The sequence below is a fragment of the Trachypithecus francoisi genome, unplaced genomic scaffold (genome assembly GCF_009764315.1).
Source record: "Trachypithecus francoisi isolate TF-2019V2 unplaced genomic scaffold, Tfra_2.0 Lachesis_group17, whole genome shotgun sequence".
Lineage (NCBI taxonomy): Eukaryota > Metazoa > Chordata > Mammalia > Primates > Cercopithecidae > Trachypithecus > Trachypithecus francoisi.
The window spans coordinates 38,372,712-38,394,214 of NW_022681462.1; the positions used below are offsets into that span (position 1 = coordinate 38,372,712).

The window sequence follows — 21,503 nt, forward strand, 5'->3', positions numbered from 1 at the left end:
AACACAGAAACAGCGAGAAACAAGACTTTACCAGCCATCTAGGTATCCTTCAATCCAATCAAGTTGACACCTAATATTAACTATCACAGATGGTTAACCTAATTTATGACAATTAGGCCCTATACATCAAAAGGTGAAGCAGAGGACATGAAGTCCCTCTGTGTACAACCTCTGTAGACTGTCCAGAACCACTCCTGTGGGCAGTGGTTTCTTATCAGGAAGGAATGCTGGTCAGTGTTGAAATTGCAAAATGGAGAGCCAGTCAAATGGTTGGTTGAAGTCAGCGGTGGAGCAAATCCTTTTTTTTTTTTTTTTTGGTGGTTGGGGGTACAGAGTCTCTTTTTGTTGCCCAGGCTGGAGTGCAGTGGTGCAATGACCACTCTGCAGCCTCGGCCTCTACTTCCCGAGCTCAAGCAATCCTCCTACCTCGACCTCTCAAGTAGTTGAGACTACAGGCATCTACCACCATGCCTGGCTAATTTTTTTTTTGAGACGGAGTTTCGCTCTTGTTGCAATGGCATGATCTTGGCTCACTGCAATCTCTGCCTCCCAGGTTCAAGTGATTCTCCTGTCTCGGTCTCCCGAGTAGCTGGGATTACAGGCACATGCCACCATGCCTGGCTAATTTTTGCATTTTTAGTAGAGACGGGGGTTTCATAATATTGGTCAGGCTGGTCTTGAACTCCTGACCTCAGGTGATCCACAGGCCTCGGCCTCCCAAAGTGCTGGAATTACAGGCATGAGCCACTGTGCCTGGTCTTACCTGACTAATTTTTTAAAAGTTGTTTTGTAGAGATGGGGTCTCACTATGCTGCCCAGGCTGGTTTCAAACTCCTGTACTCAAGCAATGCTTCCCTGTCTCAGCCTCCCCAAGTGCTGGGATTACAGGCATGAGCCACTGAGCCTAGCCAGATAATCTTTTTTCTGGTTTCTGGTTTTTGTTTAACCTTTAGGAAAGACAGCCTAGTGGCAGTTAGCGAGGTGGGACAGGGTGGTATAATGAGGTGTGTCCAAAGTCCCATCCTGTCTTGGCTAGAAACTTAGTTTTTATGTTTTCTCTGGGGTTCCCTTGGCCAAGATGGCATCTTTTCAGTTGGTTGGGGGGCTTAGTAATTTGTTTTTATTTCCAAGTGTTCATGTCTGTGATTGTGAATGGGAGCTGCACATCAATGTGTTTGCACACACATTGTTGCATGTTTGCATGACACACAAGTTTGCATGTCTATTTAATGTTCTACACATTCACACCCTGATTAATACTCATGGCTCAGCATTCACAGTGCAGAAGGAGCTTTCCTAACACTGGGGAAAGTAAAATTACAAGTTTGTTTACCCTGATAACAAAACCACTCTGAGTTTTTGCATGAATAAAACTGCACCAGGGTGAAATTTTGCATATGGCTACTCCTTCTAGTCTCTTTTCCTTAGGACGCTGCAGGCTAGAGCATTCATTCTTCAGAGGGACCTTCAGTTCTAGAATGATCAACAAGTATTAATAAACCTTTGAATGGCCTGGACTAGCTTCTACTTAGGATGTTATAAAGCTCATTGGGTCAGAGCCCTGGGCTGGCAGGCCTGGTCACCTATTGGGGAAATGACCAGTTCTGAGCTTTTCAGGTTCAAGGGCAAATCAGCCACTTGGTGGTGGGAAGTTAAGGGGTACGAGGGGGTATGATTTGTGAAATATATATTTGGTCTTCATCCTGTTTCCTGAGATATAGCTTCTAAAATCTTTGGAATCTCCAAAGCGGTAAGTCTTTTTGTATACTACTAAGTTGACTGATGGCTGGGGGTTCCTGGATAGCTTCTGAATGGTGCCGGTCACAGAAAGACCAAAACAGGATGAGAGGGTTGGGATTAAAAATTTAAGCCCCACCCTCCAACCTCTAGGGAGGGAGAGGGGCAGAAGGTTGAGCTGATCACCTAATGGCCAATGATCTAATCAATCACGCCTATGTAGTAAAGCCTCCATAAAAACCCAAAAGCAGGCACGGTGGCTCACGCCTGTAATCCCAGCAATTTGGGAAGCTGAGGCGGGCAGATCACGAAGTCAGGAGCTTGAGACCAGCCTGGCCAAAATAGTGAAACCCCATCTCTACTAAAAACGCAAAAATTAGCCTGGCATGGTGGCGTGTGCCTGTAGTCCCAGCTACTAGGGAGGCTGAGGCACGAGAATCACTTGAACCTGGGAGGCAGTGGTTGCAGTGAGCCAAGAAGGCACCACTGCACTCCAGCCTGGGCAACAGAGCGAGACTCCAAACAAAACAACAAAACAAAACAAAAAAACCCAAAAGGACAGGGCTTGGAGAGCTTGTGGACAGCTGAACACATGGAGGTTCCTGGAAGATGGCACGCCAGGGAGGGTATGGAAGCTCTAAGCCTCTTCCCCCAAACCTCACCCCATGCATCTCTTCATCTATATCCTTTGTAATATCCTTTAAAATAAAGCAGTAAATGTAAGTACGTTTTTCCCTGAGTTCTGTGAGCCACTCTAGCAAATTAATTAAACCCAAGGAGGTGGGCTTAAGAACCCTAATTTCTAGCCATTTTGTCAGGAGCACAGGTAAAACAACATGGGGCCTGTGATTGGCATCAGCAATGGGAGACAGTCTTGTGGGACTGAGCCCTCCACCTGTGGGATCTGACAATTTCTCAGGTAAGTAGCCTCAGAATTGAATTTAAGGCTGGGCGCGGTAGCTCATGCCTGTAATCCCAGCACTCTGGGAGGCTGAGGTGTGTGAATCACTTGAGGTCAGGAGTTCAAGACCAGCATGACCACCATGGTGAAACCTCGTCTCTACTAAAAACACAAAAATTAGCCAGGCATGGTGGCAGGCACCTGTAATCCCAGCTACTTGGGAGGCTGAGGCATGAGAATCACTTGAACCCAGGAGGTGGAGGTTGCAGTGAGCCAAGATCGCGCCACTGCACTCCAGCCTGGGTGATAGAGGGAGACTCAGTATCAAAAACAAACAAACAAAAACAAAACAAAACAAAAACCCCAAAGAATTGAATTTAATTAGCGAACACACAGCTGGTGTTACCTCCTGGAGGACTGGCATGTGGTAAAAAACTTCCACACATCTGAGGTCACAGAAATATTTCATGCTGTGAGAGTACAGGAAAAACAGAGTTTGTTTTTTCTCTATGTTCTCAGAGCCTACTTCCAAAAGGTAGGCAGAGCATCTCCCCACCCCCTACCTCCTTATTCCAGCTCCAGGGCTGCGTCTCACCATTCCTGCCTTGAGGACAACCCAAGCAGAGGCATCCTGCCACCGATTAGTCACCTTATACCCAACGTACACAGACACTTGTATCAGTATCCTGTGAATCAGGGGACCAGGAGGTGGGTCCCGCTCTACCCACATCAGAACTAGCAGCAACACTCTGGCCAGTTCTGCTCTAGACACCTACCTGGGAGGAAGAGAACTCTGTCAGCAGGTCAGGCAGCTTGAGCCACGTGTGGGACAAGGAAGCCAGAACTCAGCCCAGACACATGCCTGCCCAGCTCCCTGGACAAGGGCAGGAGCCATTCTTCCCTCCAGACCCTCCTTTTTCCATTGCACTTTAGCCTGGGCAACAGGCTAAATACTCCATCTCAAAAAAAAAAAAAAAAAATTATTAATGTTGTTGGGTGTGGAGCCTCATGCCTGTAATCCCAGCACTTTGGGAGGCCAAGGCAGGAGGATTGCTTGAGGCCAGGAGTTCAGCACCAGCCTGGGCAACATGGTGACACCCCATCTTTACAAAAAATGTTTAAAAATTAGTTGGGGGTGATGGTCTGTACCTGTAGTCCTAGCTACCTGGGAGGCTGAAGTGGGAGGATGACTTGAGGCCATGAGCTGGAGGCTGCAGTGAACTATGATTTCAACACTGCACTCCAGTCTGGGCGACAGAGGGAGATCCTGTCTCAGACAAAACAGAAAATAATTCTTTTTTCTTTTTTTTTATTTGAGTTAGATTCTTGCTCTGTCACCCGGGCTGGAGTGCAGTGGAGTGATCTCAGCTCACTGCAACCTCTGCTTCCCTGGTTCAAGCGATTCTCATGCCTCAGCCTCTTGAATAGCTGGGATTACAGGAATGTGCCACCATGCTTGACTGATTTTTGTATTTTTAGTAGAGATGGGGTTTCACCATGTTGGCCAGGCTGGTCTTGAACTCCTGACCTCAAGTGATCTGCCCGCCTTGGCCTCCCAAAGTACTGGGATTACAGGCATGAGCCACTGTGCCCAGCCTGGAAAATAATTTTTTTTTTGAGATGGAGTCTCACTGTGTCACCCAGCCTAGAGTGCAATGGTGCGATCTTGGCTCGCTGCAACCTCTGCCTCCTGGTTTCAAGCCATTCTCCTGCCTCAGCTTCCTGAGAAGCTGGGATTACAGGCACCCGCCACCATACCCGTCTAATTTTTTTTTTTTTTTTTAATGTATTTTCAGTAGAGATGGGGTTTCACCACGTTGGCCAGGCTGGTCTCTAACTCCCGACCTCAGGTGATCTGCCTGCCTCGGCCTCCCAAAATGTTAGGATTACAGGTGTGAGCCACCGCGCCCAGCCAAGAATTCTTAACTGATAAAACACGGTTAACTATCGTAAGTGGTTCAAGAGGACTACAAGGCAGGAGCTGACAAACTTTTTCTGTAAAGGGCCAGATAGGCAATATTGTAGGCTTTGTAGGCAAGAGGCACAATTAAAAACATTACGTAGGTCCTCATATAACAACACAGAAGGAAATCTCCACTTTTTTTATAGATGAAATTCAAAATAAAGTAATGAGTACACATTTTGGAATAATGTTCTATTAATGAAAAGAATGGGATCCATTTTGCTGGGATAACATTTTGCCTAGTTGAGGTTCCCGTGTAAAATCGTCTTAGATCCGGCAGTACAAAAGCTGGATTTAATCTGTAGGTGGTACTGTGCTGGCGCTCTAAGCCCTGTCTATGGGGTGGAGGGATGGTGAACAAGGAACTGAGAAACTTGGAAGAGGGTCTGTCCCCTACAACTGAGATTCGGACCTCTGCAGGGAGAACCAGGTCACACAGCCCACCGGGGACAAAGAAATTTGTTAGAGGACATAGGACACGGACACAGACGAGAACGGATGGACACACACACCCCCAGAGAAAAGTGCCAACTTGGGCAAAGTACTTTTTTCCACCTGCCACTTCACAATGACCCTCCATCGCCCTCTACTGGCAGAGACTAGCATCAAGCCAACTGGCAAACCAGAGGCATCCTTTAAGGTCGTTTTGCAGAGTAAAGACTGCTTGGAGCTCAGAGGCAATAATTCTGTAACTTGCACAGAGATACTCATAGTGAGGCAAATAAATTTTTCCCCAACTTCTTGCTTGTCTTTAAAAGTGTTTATTAGAAGGTTGGGTGCATTGGCTCACGTCTGTAATCCCAGCACTTTGGGAGGCCGAGGTGGGCGGATCACGAGGTCAGGAGTTCGAGACCAGCCAGACCAACAGGGTGAAACCCCGTCTCTCCCAAAAATACAAAAATTAACCGGGGATGGTGGCGCACACCTGTAATCCCAGCTACTTAGGAGGCTGAGACAGGAGAATCACTTGAAACCGGGAGGCAGAGGTTGCAGTGAGTCGAGATCACACCATTGCACACCAGCCTGGGCGACAGAGTGAAACTCCGTCTCAACAACAACAAAAACAAAAAAAAAGTTAGTCAACTGCAACCTATTCCCCACCCACTTAGTTCTCTGATCTCAGAACCCACAGTTATCAGTGTATTGCGTATCTTTCAGACCTGTTTGATGCCCACATACAATGCTTTATTTTTAAAATTTCCATTTTACAAATTTTACAATAAAATCTTCTACTTTACACAAATTTACACTATTTCGGCAGTTACATCTATTAATTTTTCTTTGATGATTTCTGGTTTGTGTCTTATTTAGGAAGGTCATCCATACTTCAAGATTAAAAATACTTTTCCCATATTTTCTTTGAATACTTTTATATTTTAGTTTTGACACATATATCTGTAAACCATCTGGGTTTTAATATTTGAATACAGTGTGAAGTGACGATTAGATTTTATTTTCTTCCAAGCGGGTGGCCATTTAACTGCTTCAGTGTTATCTAATCCATCCTTTCCAGCAGATTCAAATGATTTAATACTGGGGACCCCAGTCCCCAATCATCAGTAACAACTGCCAAGGATGGCTTCATCCCACAGGTCCCTCTCCTCCTGGGGGCCTTCCCTGCCTGGCCCCTTCTTCTCTCTCCCAGACCTCGCATCTTTTGCGGTGTCCCGACCCTGGTGATTCCTCTTGCTTCGTCTGGGTCTCTCTGCACTGCCTGGGGCACCCTCAGCCTTTCTCCTGCCCCTGTTCCCTTTGTGTGAGTCTCCCTTCCCGCGGTGCTTCCTCTTGGGCTCCTCCCTGGCCGCTCCTCGTCCTCCCACCTCCCCGTGCCTCCTCCTCAGGCCTCGGTCCCCACAGCCTCTGTCCCCATGGCCCGCCTGCTGGGCGCTGCCGCGGGGCTCCCAGAAGAGGCAACAGGAACCTTCCCTGCCCTGCGTCCCGCGGACGCCTGTGTTCTCTCCCTGCCCAGATGGGCTTAGAAGCCACCGGTGTTTGAAGAAACGGTCCTGATTCTCTTGACTGTGGTTTACAGATTCCAGTCTTCGTGGAGCATAAGGAATTTTAGGCCAGGGAGGTACCCGGCTTTCCACGGTCCTCAGTCTTTCCAAGGAAGTGGGGAACAGGTGGGGTCTCCAGAAGGGGAGTCCCTGCTGCTCCGGCCCCCGAGGCTCAGTGGGGCCCCTTTCTTGGTACGCGGAGTCCTCCTTCACCTTTATAAAGCAAAGTGTTGGTTGCAATCCTCTGGCTTTCTGCTTTCTAATATAATCCTCCAGTTCATGTTGAAAAGAGTCAGAAATCTTAGAATTTTCCATTATATTGATTACGGATGAATCTGTTAGGGAAAATGGGGGGAAGCTTTCTGTTAAATGTATTCTTTTGCTATGTTTTTTTGTGTGTCCTAAAGATGAGACTCCAAATTCTAGGGGAGATTATGTTATGTAATATGCTGTAAGTACTACATAGTCACTGATGTTGAAAATATTTTTGACATAGACTGAAAATGATGAAATATAATGGACTAAGAAAATGAGCCTTAAAACACTGTGCAAATTTGAGGATCTATAACTATATAATAAATATAACACATATAGATAGGCATAAGATTTATCAGTGGTTACCCCAGGTTTAGGGGGAATTTAGATAATTTTAGTCTTAATTGTTCTGAATTTTTGCCAAAAATACTATCACTTGTGTGATTAAAAAAAGAAAATTAAGTTGTTTCAAGAAAATAGACAAGCAACTGATCTAAAATCATTCATAAATTCTACAAAAACAGAACAAGCTAGTCCTGTGCTTATTATATGCCAAGAAAGAAATAATAGAGAGATAATTAAACATATTCCCAGGTCACTCACATTCTATCTATTTTAAATCTAATAGCTGAGGTGAAAAAACAGAGGAAGATGCTATTCTTTTTTTTTTTTTTTAACAAATGAAGAAACTGAGTCACAGAGAGTTTGGGTTGCTTACTTAAGGTCACACACAGCTGAAAAGTACAGGCAGGATTTAAACCCAGGGAGCGAGGGTTCAGAGCCTGCTGGCTCAGTCATACTCTGTAGCTCAGAATGCTTTTCATCTCTGAGATTTGTACCAACCTTATAGGTATTTTGGGGACTAAGACAGTGATTACAACTGAAGGACTGGGGACAGCGCTGGGGATGCAGCAAGTGGCCAGTGACTGGTAGCTATTAATATTCTCATTAAGATGCAGGAATGAGGACCAGCAGCATTAAATGTTTTACTAGCAGTCTATTCTGAGAACTTGCCTCCATTTTATTTTACTAATTTTTTTTTTTTTTTTTGAGTCAGGGTCACTCAGGCTGGAGTGCAATGGCATGATCATGGCTCACTGAAGCCTCGAACTGCTGGGAGACACCCGTTGCTCCACACCTCACAGCCAGCACCATCAACAGGTCCTGCCAACTGCTGTTTTCAAAACTTGTCCAGAATCTGACCAATTCTACCTAAACTGCTCTTGCCTGGGCCAGGGTGCCACATGTCCCCTGGATCAGGGCAGTCACCCTTCTCTGGTCTTCCAGCATCTGTTCAATGAGCCTATTTCCAAACCAGCTGCCAGGATAACCATTTTAATGTGATGTCATCCTGGCTATCTCAAAACCATTAGAGAGCTCAAAATCCTCTGCTCAAAACCATCAGAGGGCCGGGCGCGGTGGCTCGTGCCTGTTATCTTAGCATTTTGGGAGGCCAAGGTGGGTGGATCACCTGAGGTCAGGAGTTTAAGACCCCAGCCTGGCCAACATGGTGAAACCCCATCTCTACTAAAAATACAAAAATTAGCCAGGCATGATGGCAGGCGCCTGTAATCCCAGCTACTCAGGAGGCTGAGGCAGAAGAATCACTTGAACCCTGGAGGTAGAGGTGACAGAACGAGACTCCATCCCAAAACAAACAACAACAACAACAAAACCATTAGAGAGCTCCTCCATCTCTCCCTCAGAAGGAAGCCCAGATTCCCATGGTGCCTACAAGGCCTGACACTGTGGGTCACTCCCTGTCCTGAGGCCTCCAGTTTCTCTCTGACTACCGTCCTCTTGCTCCTCCTCTTCAGCCACACTCCTCTCCCAGCTGGAAGACAGCAGAGAGGCACACTCTGGCCTCAGGTCCTCCCTGTCCCTAACTCTGCAAAGCTCTTTATCTCTGCACACACACCGGAAGCCCCCTTGCCTCCCTGGTCTTAGCTGGAAATGTCAACTTCTTAAGAGTTTTGACGACCCTCCCCATGGGACACCCTCTGCCCCTTCCCTGCTTGATTTTCCTCCATGACATCACCATTCCCTAATAGAGTGCTTTAAGATACTGAGATACCTTGGGGGATTTGAGACAGGGTCTTGCGGTGTTGCTCAGGCCGGAGTGCAGTGGCACAATCACGGCTCACTGCAGCCTCCTGGGCTGAAGTAATCGATTACTCAATTACTCCCACCTCAGCCACCTGACTATCTGGGACCACAGGCGCACGTGACTACGCCCGGTTCATTTTTTGTATTTTTAGTAGAGATGGGGTTTTGCTGTGTTGCCCAGGCTGGTCTGGATCTGCTGGACTCAAGCAATCCACCCATCTTGGCTTCCCAAAGTGTTGGGATTACAGGCCTGAGCCACTGCCCCCAGCTGAGATGTTAAGATGCTGGTTCTCTTGGCTGGGTGGGGTGGCTCACGCCTGAAATCCAGGCACTTTGGGAGGCCAAGGTGGGTGGATCACTGGAGGTCGGAGCTCAAGACCAGCTTGGCCAACATGGTGAAACCTCACCTCTACTAAAAATACAAAAATCAGCTGGGCATGGTGGTGCGCCTGTAGTCCCAGCCACTTGGGAGGCTCAGGCAGGAGAATCGCTTGAACCTGGGAGGCGGAGGTTGCGGTGAGCCAAAATGGCGACATTACACTCCAACTTGGGCAACAGAAAGAAAGAAAAAAAAGACCCTGATTCTCATTCTGCATTTCTGCCGAGCTCCCTAGCAATGCTGATACTGCTCATACCCAGACTATGCTTTGAGTAGCAAGAACCTCACAATTTAACGTTTATATTTGGTCTGCTTTTTTTGTGTGTGTGAGAAGAGTCTCACTCTGTCACCAGGCTGGAGTGCAGTGGCATGATCTTGGCTCACTGCAAGCTCCACCTCCCTGGCTCAAGCGATTCTCCTGCCTCAGCCTCCCAAGCAGCTGGGACTACAGGCGCCCGCCACCACGCCTGGCTAACTTTTTGTATTTTTAGTAGAGATGGGGTTTCACCGTGTTAGCCAGGATGGTCTCGATCTCCTGACCTCACGATCCGCACGCCTCGGCCTCCCAAAGTGCTGGGATTTACAGGCGTGAGCCACCGCGCCCGGCCATTTTACATTTGGTCTGTTTTCTATCTTACTACACTTGGATGTAAGCTCCTCATGGGTTGAGATTCCTTGACTACTGTTTCCTCAACATGTCAAATTGTGCTTAACGTAGACGCTTAATAAATACTCGCTGAATGAACACATGAGTGAAGAAACACCGTGACCTCTCCCAACATGTTCGGATCCACTAAGAACCCCAGATCTAAGGAGTCCTACTCACTTCAGCTGTGCTTCCCACACAGCCTCCTCTCATTTGCCCCTCAGCTGTCTTCCTTAACAACTAGCCATCCAAACGCCGCCAAACGTCTGGTTCACCTCTTACCTGGAATCACTGCCATGCATTAGTTTACTGAGAGAAATTTCCACAAAACAGTTGGAACCCTCACCTCCTTTAGACTACAGTCGTTGGGGTCGTGTAAGTAGAGGTCCTGGGGGCCTCACAGAGTGCAGAGGCCCACCTGCTTAGAACTCAGAAGCAAGTTAGGAGCCCTAGCACGGCGAGGGCAGCTTTACTCTGAGCTCCAGGAGAATTCCAGCTTGCTCGCTGCTCACCGGTCCAAGAAAACAGGAAGCCACACCCCCTCCTTCGCCCCCGCCTCTTTGATTTCAGGCCTCCTCATCCCACAGCTCCACTCTCAGGAGAAACAAATTCAATTACAGACACTAAAGTGATTCAGGAACGCCCAAGTTTATCGCCTTGGAACCAATCAGCCTGTAACCTAATCAGTATTATTAAATCCTGTCTGAAGAGTTAATCTTGAAAAAAATTTAAGAAAACACTAACTCTTACTTTGTGAAATATAGCATACATGCAGAAATGTGCACGAAACAAAAATCTACAGCCCAATGGTTTATCACTAAGACAAAGTCCATCCAAACACCATTCAGGTCAGCAAACAGAACCGAGCCACATGCCAGATGGGTCTCCTTTCCCTCCTAACCTTAACTGTCCCTTTGTCCCGCACTAGCCTGTGTTTTTTGGGGGGAATCTCATTGTTGCTTTTCTGGATAGTTTATTACTTACATGCAAGTCTCGAAATGCTATAGTTTTGCCTGTTTTTTGGAATGTACTTTATGTAAATAGAATTGTACACTGCACTTCATTGTACTGTGTATTTCTGAATTTTACCACATGTTCATTTTCATAGCTGTATGGTATTCTATTATTGAAAAAGTATATATATTTCACAGAATATATATGTGTGCATTACGTATGTATGGGTGTGTATATAGATAGTTATAGGGATATTAACAGATTATTGATCTGTTCTAGGCCATTGTGATTGTCCCCAGTCCAGGCCATTTTAAACAACACTGTCATGAATATTCTTGTATATACTTCCTGATATACACAAACTTGCATTACTACAGAGTGTTTACCTAGAAGTGGGATTTCTGTGCTACACAGCATGGTATATTCAGCTTTACCAGACATAGTAATACCAAAGGTTTTTCTAAAGGGGTTAATACCAATTTTTTTTTTTTTTTGAGACGAAATTTCACTCTTGTTGCCCAGGCTGGAGTCCAGTGGTGTGATCTTGGTTCCCTACGGCCTCCGCCTCCCGGGTTCAAGCAATTCTCCTGACTCAGCCTCCTGAGTAGCTGGGATTACAGGTGCCCACTGCCGTGCCTGGCTTATTTTTTGTATTTTTTTTTTTTTTTTTTGAGACGGAGTCTTGCTGTGTCGCCCAGGCTGGAGTGCAGTGGCGTGATCTTGGCTCACTGCAACCTCTGCCTCCCAGGATAAACCGCTTCTTCTGCCTCAGCCTCCTGAGTAGCTGGGACTACAGGCGACTGCCACCACACCCGGCTAATTTTTGTATTTTTAGTAGAGACAGGGTTTCACCATGTTGGCCAGGCTGGTCTCAAACTCCTGACCTAGTGATCCGCCTGCCTCGGCCTCCCAAAGTGCTGGGATTACAGGCGTGAGCCATGGCACCCAGCCAGTTATTACCAGTTCACATCCTTCCCCCAGCAGTGTTTGGGGGCTTCACATTCTTTCCAACACTTGGAATTGTCAAACCTTGAATTCTGTATTTAACTGTGATTTTAATCAACATTTCCTGTTTACAATGGTACTGAGTATCTTCTTTATGTTTATTGGCCAGTGTTTTTCTCTTTTGTGCCATGGGGGTCCAGGTCTCTAGAACCTTCTGTTGGGTCGTTTGCATTTTACTTAACTATTTTCTAAGAAGGAGCCCTCTGCTGGCTCTGTGTGTTGTGGAGATCTCCCACTGTTTGTCTTGTATTTTCATTCCCTGGGTGGTGGTATCTTTTGGTGGACACTCTTAATTTTAATGTTGTCCAACATAGGAATCAAACTTAACAAGGATAATGGTTTTTGTTGTTGTTGTTGTTGTTTTTAGAGACGGAGTCTCCCTCTGTCGCCCGTGCTGGAGTGTGTGGTGGTGCTATCTCGGCTCACTGCAAGCTCTGCCTCCTCAGTGGGATAGTGCTTTTTAATGTCATGTTTAAGATATATTTTCCTAATCCTAGACCAGGGTTTCTTTACGTGGCAGTGATGACATTTTGGGTCAGATAATTCTTTGTTGAGGGGGGCTGTCCTATGCATTATAGGATGTCTAGCAGCATCCCTGGCCTCTACCCACTACATAACAGTAGCAACTCCCTTCCAACCTTGTTGTAACAACCAAAAATGTCTTCAGACATTTCCAGAAGTACCCATGTTTCAGAAACATTGCCATAGATCATAAACATATTCTCATATGATGCTTTATAAAAGCTTTATAGTGGGCCAGTGCGGTGGCTCACGCCTCTAATCCCAGCACTTTGGGAGGCCGAGGTGGGGGGATCACTTGAGGTCAGGAGTTCAAGACTAGCCTGGCCAGCATGGCTAAGCCCTGTCTCTACTAAAAATACAAAAAGTTAGCTGGGCATGGTGGCGCATGCCTGTAGTCCCAGCTACTCAGAAGGCTGAGGCAGGAGAATCGCTTGAGCCCAGGAGACGGAGGTTGCAGTGAGCCGAGATCATGCCACTGCAGGCCAGCCTGGATGACAGAGCGAGACCTCAACTCAAAAAAAAAAAAAAAAAAAGAAAGCTTCATGGTGGCTGGGTGAGGTGGCTCACACCTGTAATCCCAACACTTTGGCAGGCTGAGGAGGGTGGATTGCTTGAGGCCAGGAGTTCCAGACCAGCCTTGCCAACATGGCAAAACCCTGTTGTCTCTACTAAAAATACAAAAATTAGCTGAGCATAATAGTGTGCACCTGTGATTCCAGCTACATGGGAGGCTGAGGCAGGAGAATCGCTTGAACCCAGGAGGCAGAGGTTGCAGTGAGCTGAGATTGTACCACTGAACTCCAGCCTGGGTGACAGAGCAAGACTCTGTCTCAAAATAAATAAATAAATAATAAAAGCTTCATAGATATATAATTCAACTGGAATTGATTTTTGTGCAAGCCATGAGGCAGGCATCCTACTTCATTTGTTTGATGATATGGTGGGGAGAACCCAAAGGGTTTGTGTTTTTTTCTGTTCTCTCACTCAACAATCAACACAGAAGACTTCTGTGACCAAATATATGGGGTTTCCCCACACACACCAAGCGAACAGTCAATTCTGCAGCTGACACCAGCGGGTGTGCTCTAATCTAATTCAGTTCTCACACTCTCAACCTGGAGATGGCATCAGGTCCCACAGGTTGAGGACTCAGTCCCCAAGACTGCCCCTGCCCCCAACTTTGGAGGCCAGTTGCAAGTCCCAGCCTGTTTCACTTGTGCTTCTGATCAACCAGCTATGAATTAGAGTTCCCAGGACCTCCTCCTTAGGTTCAGTTAATTTGCTAGAGTGGCTCACAGAACTCAGGGAAACACTTACTTATGGTTGCTAGTTTATTATAGAGCATATTAGAAAGGATACCAAAGAACACTAGATGAAGAGATGCAGAGGATGAGATATGGGGGAAGGGGGCGGAGCTTCCAGGTCCTCCCCAAGCTCCTCCCCGGTGTTCCACCCTCCAGGAACTGCCATGTGTTCAGCTGTCCACAAGCTCATCTGAACCCTGTCCTTTTGGGTTTTTATGGAGGCTTCACTACATAGGCATGATTGATTAAACCACTGGCCATTGATCAACTTAGCCTTCAGCCCCTCTCCCCTCCCTGGAGGTTGGGGGGCAGAGCCGAAAATCCCACCCTTCTAATCCTGCCTTGGTCTTTCTGGTAACCAGCCCCCTTCTGAAGCTACCTAATGGCTGCCAGCCATCAGTCAACTCATTAGCACATAAAAATATATCACTTTGGAGAGTCTAAGGATTTTAGGAGTTGTATGCCAGGAAATGGGAAGAAGACCAAATGTGTATCTCACAATATCACATACCATACTTTTCCAAGACCATTTATTGAAGTTTGTCTTCCACACTGCTCTGAAGTTCTTTGTCATTTTATTTTTTTCTCACGTCGGACTGGTAACAGGCAGACCTTACCAGGTTTGAGAAAGGCACATCCCACACATGAGTGTGAAAACCCAATCATCATGCTTATGAACTGCAAACATATCTGCCTTTATTATTCAACAAATGTCTATTTGTTCATGGTTCTGCTTCTGGTTTCTGTACTCTGTCATATCTTTGCACCAGTACTCCTCTGTCTTCATTACTTAGTTTCATGAGAAGTTTTTATATTTGCTAGAGTAAGTCATCTCCCTATTCCTGTCTTTCCGTATTCAAGTATGTGTTGATTTATCTTGGCATTTTGTTTATATATAAACTTTAAATCTGGCTCATCAATTTCTGTAAACACTTGCAGTTTTGCTTGGGGCTACACTGAATCTGTGGGTTAATTTGAGGAGAACTGACATCTTTCCAGCATTAGAACTTTCAGTATATGAACATGGCTTATGCCTCCATTTATATGAGCATTCTTTATTCTTTTATGTTCCCAGATGATGGACTTTGTTCACCAAACTTCTCCTAGAATCCTGAAAGGTCACACGTTTTAAGCCCTAGGCCCAATGTCACATATAATGCCTGTGCAATTCGTGGGTTTATTTATGTCAGATGTAATTTCATTTTTTACATTTTTATTTATTTATTTTTTTGGGACAGGGTCTCACTCTTACCCAGGCTGGAGTGCAGCAGTGTGATCATGGCTCTCTGAAGCCTCAACTTCCCGGGCTCCATTGATCCTCCCACCTCAGCCTCCTCAGTAGCTGGGACCACAGGCGTGTGCCACAGGCACGCACACATGCACAGGTGTGTGCAGTAGAGACAGGCTTTCACCATGTTGCCCAGGCTGGTATCGGAACTCCTGAGCTCAAGCGATCCTCCTGCCTTGGCTTCCCAAAGTACTGGGATTACAGGTATGAGCCATGGCACCCAGGCAGGCATAATTTCAAGTACTGGAAAAGCTTACAAAGATAAGGACTTTATTAAAAGAATATTTGCAGGCTGGGTGCAGTGGCTCACTCCTGTAATTCCAGCACTTTGGGAAGCCCAAGGTGGGCGGATCACCTGAGATCAGGAGTTTGAGACCAGCCTGGAAACATGGCGAAACCCCATCTCAACTAAAAATACAAAAATTAGCCAGGCGTGGTGGCGCGCGCCTGTAATCCCAGCTACTTGAGAGACTAAGGCAAGTGATTCGTTTGCATCCGGGAGGTGGAGGTTGCAGTGAGCTGAGATCGTGCTACTGCACTCCAGCCTGGGCGACAGAGACTCTGTCTCAAAAAAAAAAAAAAAAGGCCGGGCGCCGTGGTTCACATCTGTAATTCCAGCACTTTGGAAGTCCGAGGTGGGCAGATCACAAGGTCAGGAGATCCTGACCATGCTGACTGAGACGGTGAAATTCCGTCTCTACTAAAAATGCAAAAAAATTAGCCGGGCGGGGTGGCGGGCGCCTGTAGTCTCAGCTACTCGGGAAGCTGAGGCAGGAGAATGCCGTGAACCTGGGAGGCGGAGCTTGCAGTGAGCCGAGATCGTGTCACTGGACTCCAGCCTGGGCGACAGAGCGAGAGTCCGTCTCAAAATAAATAAATCAATAAATCAATAAAAATTGCAATGTGAAGAAATTTGGGAGAAAGGAAGATAAAGTAGGAGAAGAAACAAAATGGAGACTCCTGCAAGTCCAGGCTGTGTAGCTGCCCAGTCTGGGTGAGATTATTGTCACCATTCAGCAGGCAGGCACAGATTTCACCTTTGGGCAGCCGTGAATGTCAGGCTCAGCACCATGAAATTTCACGCTTTATTATGGACTCCCATTGTTGCGCTCTGATTATTTGATTCAGCTAACATGGTACTGGCACATTTCATCTTCAAATAACCCTTGCTGAGGCAATTTTTTTTTATTCCATTTTAAGATGAAAAGTAAGGTTTAAAGAGGTTAAGTGACCTGCCCTTAGCCACGTATAGAAATTAGCATGTTCAAGTCCATCTTCTGATTCCAAGGCCAATGCCTGCCCTCCTTCCATTCTACCTCCCCACAGTGTGTGGGATTTCTGCTCTTGCTGCTTTACAAGCTCTGGACACTTGAAAGATATCTAATATACAGAAGGCAGATGCTCGTTATTATCAGACAAGCTGAAGTGAAAGCACAAAAGGGCTCAGGAATCACTTCTTTTCTTTCTGTTTTTTTTTTTTTTTCCTTTTTTGAGACGGAGTCTCACTCTGTAGCCCAGGCTGGGCTACAGTGGTGCAATCTCGGCTCACTGCAACTTCTGCCTCCAGGGTTCAAGCGATTCTCCTGCCTCAGCCTCTCGAGTAGCTAGGACTACAGGCATGCATCACCATGCCCCGCTAATTTTTGTATTTTCAGTAGAGACATGATTTCACCATGTTGGCCAGGCTAGTCTCGAACTCCTGACCTCAGGTGATCCAGCCGCCTCTGCCTCCCAAAGTGCTGGCATTACAGGCCTGAGTCACTGAGCTGGGCCAGGAATCACTTCATGATGGCATTACCAAGGGCTGTAGATACTGAAATTTATCAGAAAGGGATATTCTTGTTTCTGTGATGGGCAAGCGCCGCCCCACCCAGACTCCTTAAGGCTCTTCCAGCCCTGAAATAAACCGTGGTGTGGAGCATTTATATGCTAAAGAGATCACTTTCTTGCTTACTTTATCCATTATTTCCATGGCTCTCTCTTGTCCCTAAGCTGCTCCTGTGTCTACGGTTTCATCCTGGAGGGCCAAAATTTCCAATAGGCAAGTAAAGCCCATGCTTGCTTAGCCCACAAAGGGGGAACAAGTACTGCATACTTCCCATTTCAACATCTCTTTTGGGGGTACCAGGGTATACAACTCCCTTGTGCTGGTTTTATTATTTATTTATTTATTTTTGAGACAAGGTCTGCCTCTATCACCCAGGCTGGAGTTCAGTGGAGCTATAACGGCTCACTGCAGCCTTGACCTCCCGAGGCTCAAGTGATCCTCCTACCTCAGCCTCCCAAATAGCTGGGACTGCAGGCATACACCACCATACCGGCTAAGTTTTTGTATTTCTTTCTAGAGACAGGGTTTTGCCACGTTGTCCAGGCTGGTTTCGAACTCCTGGGCTCAAGTGATCTGTCCACCTCAGCCTCCCAAAATGCTAGGATTACAGGCTTGAGCCACCATGCCTGTCCTGTCCTGGTTTATAACAGATGAGGTGAGGCTGCTATGCAACTTTTATTTTGAAAAAGAACTATGCAGTTAGATTTCCCTGACTGTTCTTTCGTCAAAGAGCAACTTATTTCTCCATCTTCCTTTAATCTTGTCATAATGTATCCAAGGATGATAAAAGCCCACCTCCACCAACAGTAGAAGAAAGACTCAAAACACCACACCTTTACCAATCAATGGCTGTGTCCTCATCCTCAAGCCCTCAGGAGTAAACAAGTTTTGCAAATGAAATTTTATTTTACCTATAGAAAGACTAAAGATTTTTCATCAAAAATGCAATTTATTGCTTCTACCCAAGATCAAGGGTAGTATCTGTGCTTATTATGTAATATCTGACACATCCACTAGCTGAGAACAAAATAAGTGGGTTTTAGGAGCAGAAGATAGTGTAATCTTGCTTCATCCACTAGGTGTGCGGGTTCAACAATGCAGTCACAATCAGAACAACGGTGCTCCAGATAACTGATGACTCCAATACGGCTCTGACCCTCATGCTCTCAGTTTTAATATGAAACCTGCCTTTTTCCCTTTTATTTTTTATTTTTTTTACTTTTATTTTTTGAGGCGGAGTCTCCCTTTGTCGCCCTGGCTGCAGTGCAGTGGTGGATCTCTGCTTAGTGCAACCTCTGCTTCCAGATTTCAAGTGATTCTTCTGCCTCAGCCTCCGGTTTGACTGTGATTACAGGCGTGCACCACCACGCCCCAGCTAATTGTTGTATTTTCAGTAGAGACGGTGTTTCAACATGTTGGCCAGGCTGGTCTGGAATTCCTGACCTCAGGGTATCTGCCCACCTCTGCCTCCCAAAGTGCTGGCATTACAGGTGTGAGCCACCGCACCTGGCCTTTCCTTATTTATTTTTTTGAGACAAGGTCTCTCTGTCGCCCAGGCTAGAATGCAGTGGCTCGATCTCAGCTCACTGAAATCTCCGCCTCCCAGGTTCAAGCAATTCTCCTGCCTCAGCCTCCCGAGTAGCTGGGATTACAGGCGCCCGCCACCAAGCCCAGCTAATTTTTGTATTTTTAGTACAGATGGGGTTTCACCATGTTGGCTAGGCTGGTATTTTTATTTTTTTATTGAGACAGAGTCTCGCTCTGTTGCCCAGGCTGGAGTGCAGTCGCAGGATCTTGGATCACTGCAACCTCCACCCCCTGCCCACCGCCCCCCCTCCCTCACCCCCGCCCCGGGGTTCAAATGATTCTTCTTTGCTGGGATAAGAAGCGCCCACCACCACGCCCAGCTAATTTTTGTATTTTTAGTACAGACAGGGTTTCACCATGTTGGCCAGGCTGGTCTCAAACGCCTGACCTCCAGCGATCCTCCCGACTCGGCCTCCCAAAGTGCTGGGATTACAGGCGTGAGCCACCATGCTCGGCCTCCTTTTTATCTTTATTCGTTATTTTTTGAGACAGGGTCTTGCTCTGTCATCCAGGCTGGAGTGCAGTGGCACAATCACGGCTCCTTGACCTCTTGAGTTCATGCAGCAATCCTCCCACCTCATCTTGTTAGGTAGCTGGGACTACAGGCATGAGCCACCACACCCAGCTAATTAAAAACTTTTTTTTTTTTTTTGGTAGAGTGCCAGGTGCAGTGGCTCATACCTGTAATCCCAGCACTTTGGGGTTGGGTGCGAGGATCGCTTGATCCCTGAGCCCAGATCCCAGGAGTTTGAGACTAGTCTGGGTAACGCGGGGGAAATACCTCTCTCTACAAAAAGCAAAAACAAAAACTTCACACTTGCCCATTGTTGTGGCACGCGCCTGCTACTCCAAAGGCTGATGTGGATGAACCCAGGAGTCCAAGGATGCAGTGAGTGAGCCAGAATCGCGCTGTCTCAGAAGACTCAGTCTTGCCATATTTGCTCACGCTGATCTTGAACTCCTGGGCTCAAACAATCTTCCTTCAAAAGAGCTGGGATTGCTGTGCGTCAGCCACCTCATCTAGGAAAATTTAATCGAAACGGTAGACCTCTGTCTTCTAAACTGCTAGCATGCCTGTCTTTTCTTTTTAGATATACTGTTATGAAGTCATATGCAACCACGAAAACTCGAAGTTAACGAACGTACGAACAACTCTGTCTTCATTACTGTTTATGAGAAGAAGCTCACCATCATTCCCAAAAATACTACACTAGCAGGTCGACACGTGCACAAGACAGAGCAAGCTACCATCACCACCTCCACGCTTCCAAACATGCTTTTAATGCTTTGTTTTCTACATCCAGAACACATACACACGTTAAACTGAACAGATGTTAAACTCATAAAGAACAAACATTACAGTTGATCACAACCAAAAAGGCAAAAAACCAGTTACAACAATATGGCCCCTCCCAGGGCCTCCCTTCTTGTACTCACCTTAAGGTCATGGTGAGAAACCTCACGTTCGGTAAATATCTCACTTGTTTTCTGATGTAAATATTATATTGAAAACATACCCTCTTTGAGACATTTTGTCTGCTCTTGACTTAGTGACTTTCGATCTTTGTCGCCCCTTTTCCTTGGTCCCGAGGGCCGTTCATTTGCATGTCCCGCCCTCCCTGCGCCCAGGGGGCGTGGCCAACAAGAGGCCTGGTCCTGCACAGCGCCCCGGGGAAGCTGGTTTGGAAGCTCTGGAGCGACCCCACTGCCGGATAAAGAACAATATTTGCCCAGAACGAAAGGGAATTTGGGATGAAGTTGCCGTAAGAGTGTGGGACGAAACTGTTTCGGGCAGAGCAGTCGGAACTTACCTGAGGAAAGCATGGGGGGAGGAGTCACTAATATGAATGAGTGGCACGGACAGGGCAGCCTCACAGCGCCCTCGGTGTTGGAAGGGAAGACCGTGCAGCGCCATGGGGACCAGGGCGGCAGGCCGCAGCTGGAGTGGGGGTGGGCGCCGGTCAGGGTGCCTTGGAGCGGATTCTGTCCTCGGGAGCTGCGCTTCTTCCTCCTCTGCCGTCACCGGCGGGCGACCTTAGGCAGGGAGTGAAATGCAACTGGAGCCCTGGAGGGAGGGTGAAGCCGCGCGTGCAGGAGGAACCTACTATTGGCGAGTTCAGGCCCGCAGCTGCGGAGGTGGGGGACCCTGTGTGGCGGCCTGCTGAGCGGCTGCGTGCTCCGCGGTTGGAGGGGGGAGCCTCCAGCCCACCTCCTTTTTTTCAGCCTAGAAACCGCTAGTTACCCCCTTTCTTATGCGACCAAGACAGTAATAACCTGCACGGCCCTCCGGGTCTGCGCCCATTCTCCTCTGAGGATTCGCTCATCCACCGGGAGGCCTGTTTTCCTCACCTGTTGTCCCTCCGGCATGCCCTAGGCCTCTTGGAGTCCAGCTAGCATCTATCTGCCCGCTGTTTCTGAGGTGACAGCATGCTAGCAGCCCTCGCTCTCGGCGCCTCCTTGGCCTCGGCGCCCACTCTGGCCGTGCTTGAGGAGCCCTGCAGTCCGCCACGACACTGTGGGAGCCCCTCTCTGGGCTGGCCGAGGCCGGAGCCAGCTCCCTCTGCTTGCGGGGAGCTGTGGAGGGAGAGGCGCGGGCAGGAACCGGGGCTGCGGCGCTCACCAGGCCAGCGCGAGTTCCGGCCGGCGCGGGCTCGGCGGGCCCAGCACTCGGAGCTGCCGGCTGGCACCGCAGGCCCAGGGCAGTGAGGAGCTTAGCACCTGGGCCAGCAGCTGCAGAGGATGCGTTGGGTCCCCCAGCAGTGTCGGCCTGCCAGCGCTGTGCTGGAGTTCTTGCCGGGCCTCAGCTGCTTCCCCACGGGGCAGGGCTCGGGACCTGCAGCTGGCCATGCCCGCACCCCCTACCCCGCAGTGGGCTCCCGCGCAGCCCGAGCCTCCCCGACGAGCACCGCCCCCTGCTCCGCAGCACTCTGTCCCATCAAACACCCAGGGGCTGAGGAGTGTGGGTGCAACCCGCAGAACTAGTAGGCAGCTCCGCTCAAGGATACCGTGCGGAATCCACTAGGTGAAGCCA

The 21,503-nt window shown here is 47.8% G+C and overlaps 1 protein-coding gene and 1 non-coding gene across 2 annotated transcripts; both read right to left on the reverse strand.

Annotated features, from left to right (window-relative positions):
* Positions 1-5,777: 5,777 nt before the first annotated feature.
* On the reverse strand, positions 5,778-20,039 carry LOC117062167 (zinc finger matrin-type protein 1-like). The gene is made up of 2 exons (XM_033175386.1): positions 19,910-20,039; positions 5,778-6,933 (listed from the first exon to the last, which is right to left on the reverse strand). Exon 2 carries the CDS (start codon positions 6,911-6,913, stop codon positions 6,158-6,160), a length of 756 nt encoding a protein of 251 aa, XP_033031277.1. The 5' UTR covers positions 6,914-6,933; positions 19,910-20,039; the 3' UTR covers positions 5,778-6,157.
* On the reverse strand, positions 14,359-14,459 carry LOC117063178. Its single transcript, XR_004428790.1, has one exon. It is a non-coding gene; the product is annotated as a small nucleolar RNA U13 (small nucleolar RNA).
* Positions 20,040-21,503: the final 1,464 nt, after the last annotated feature.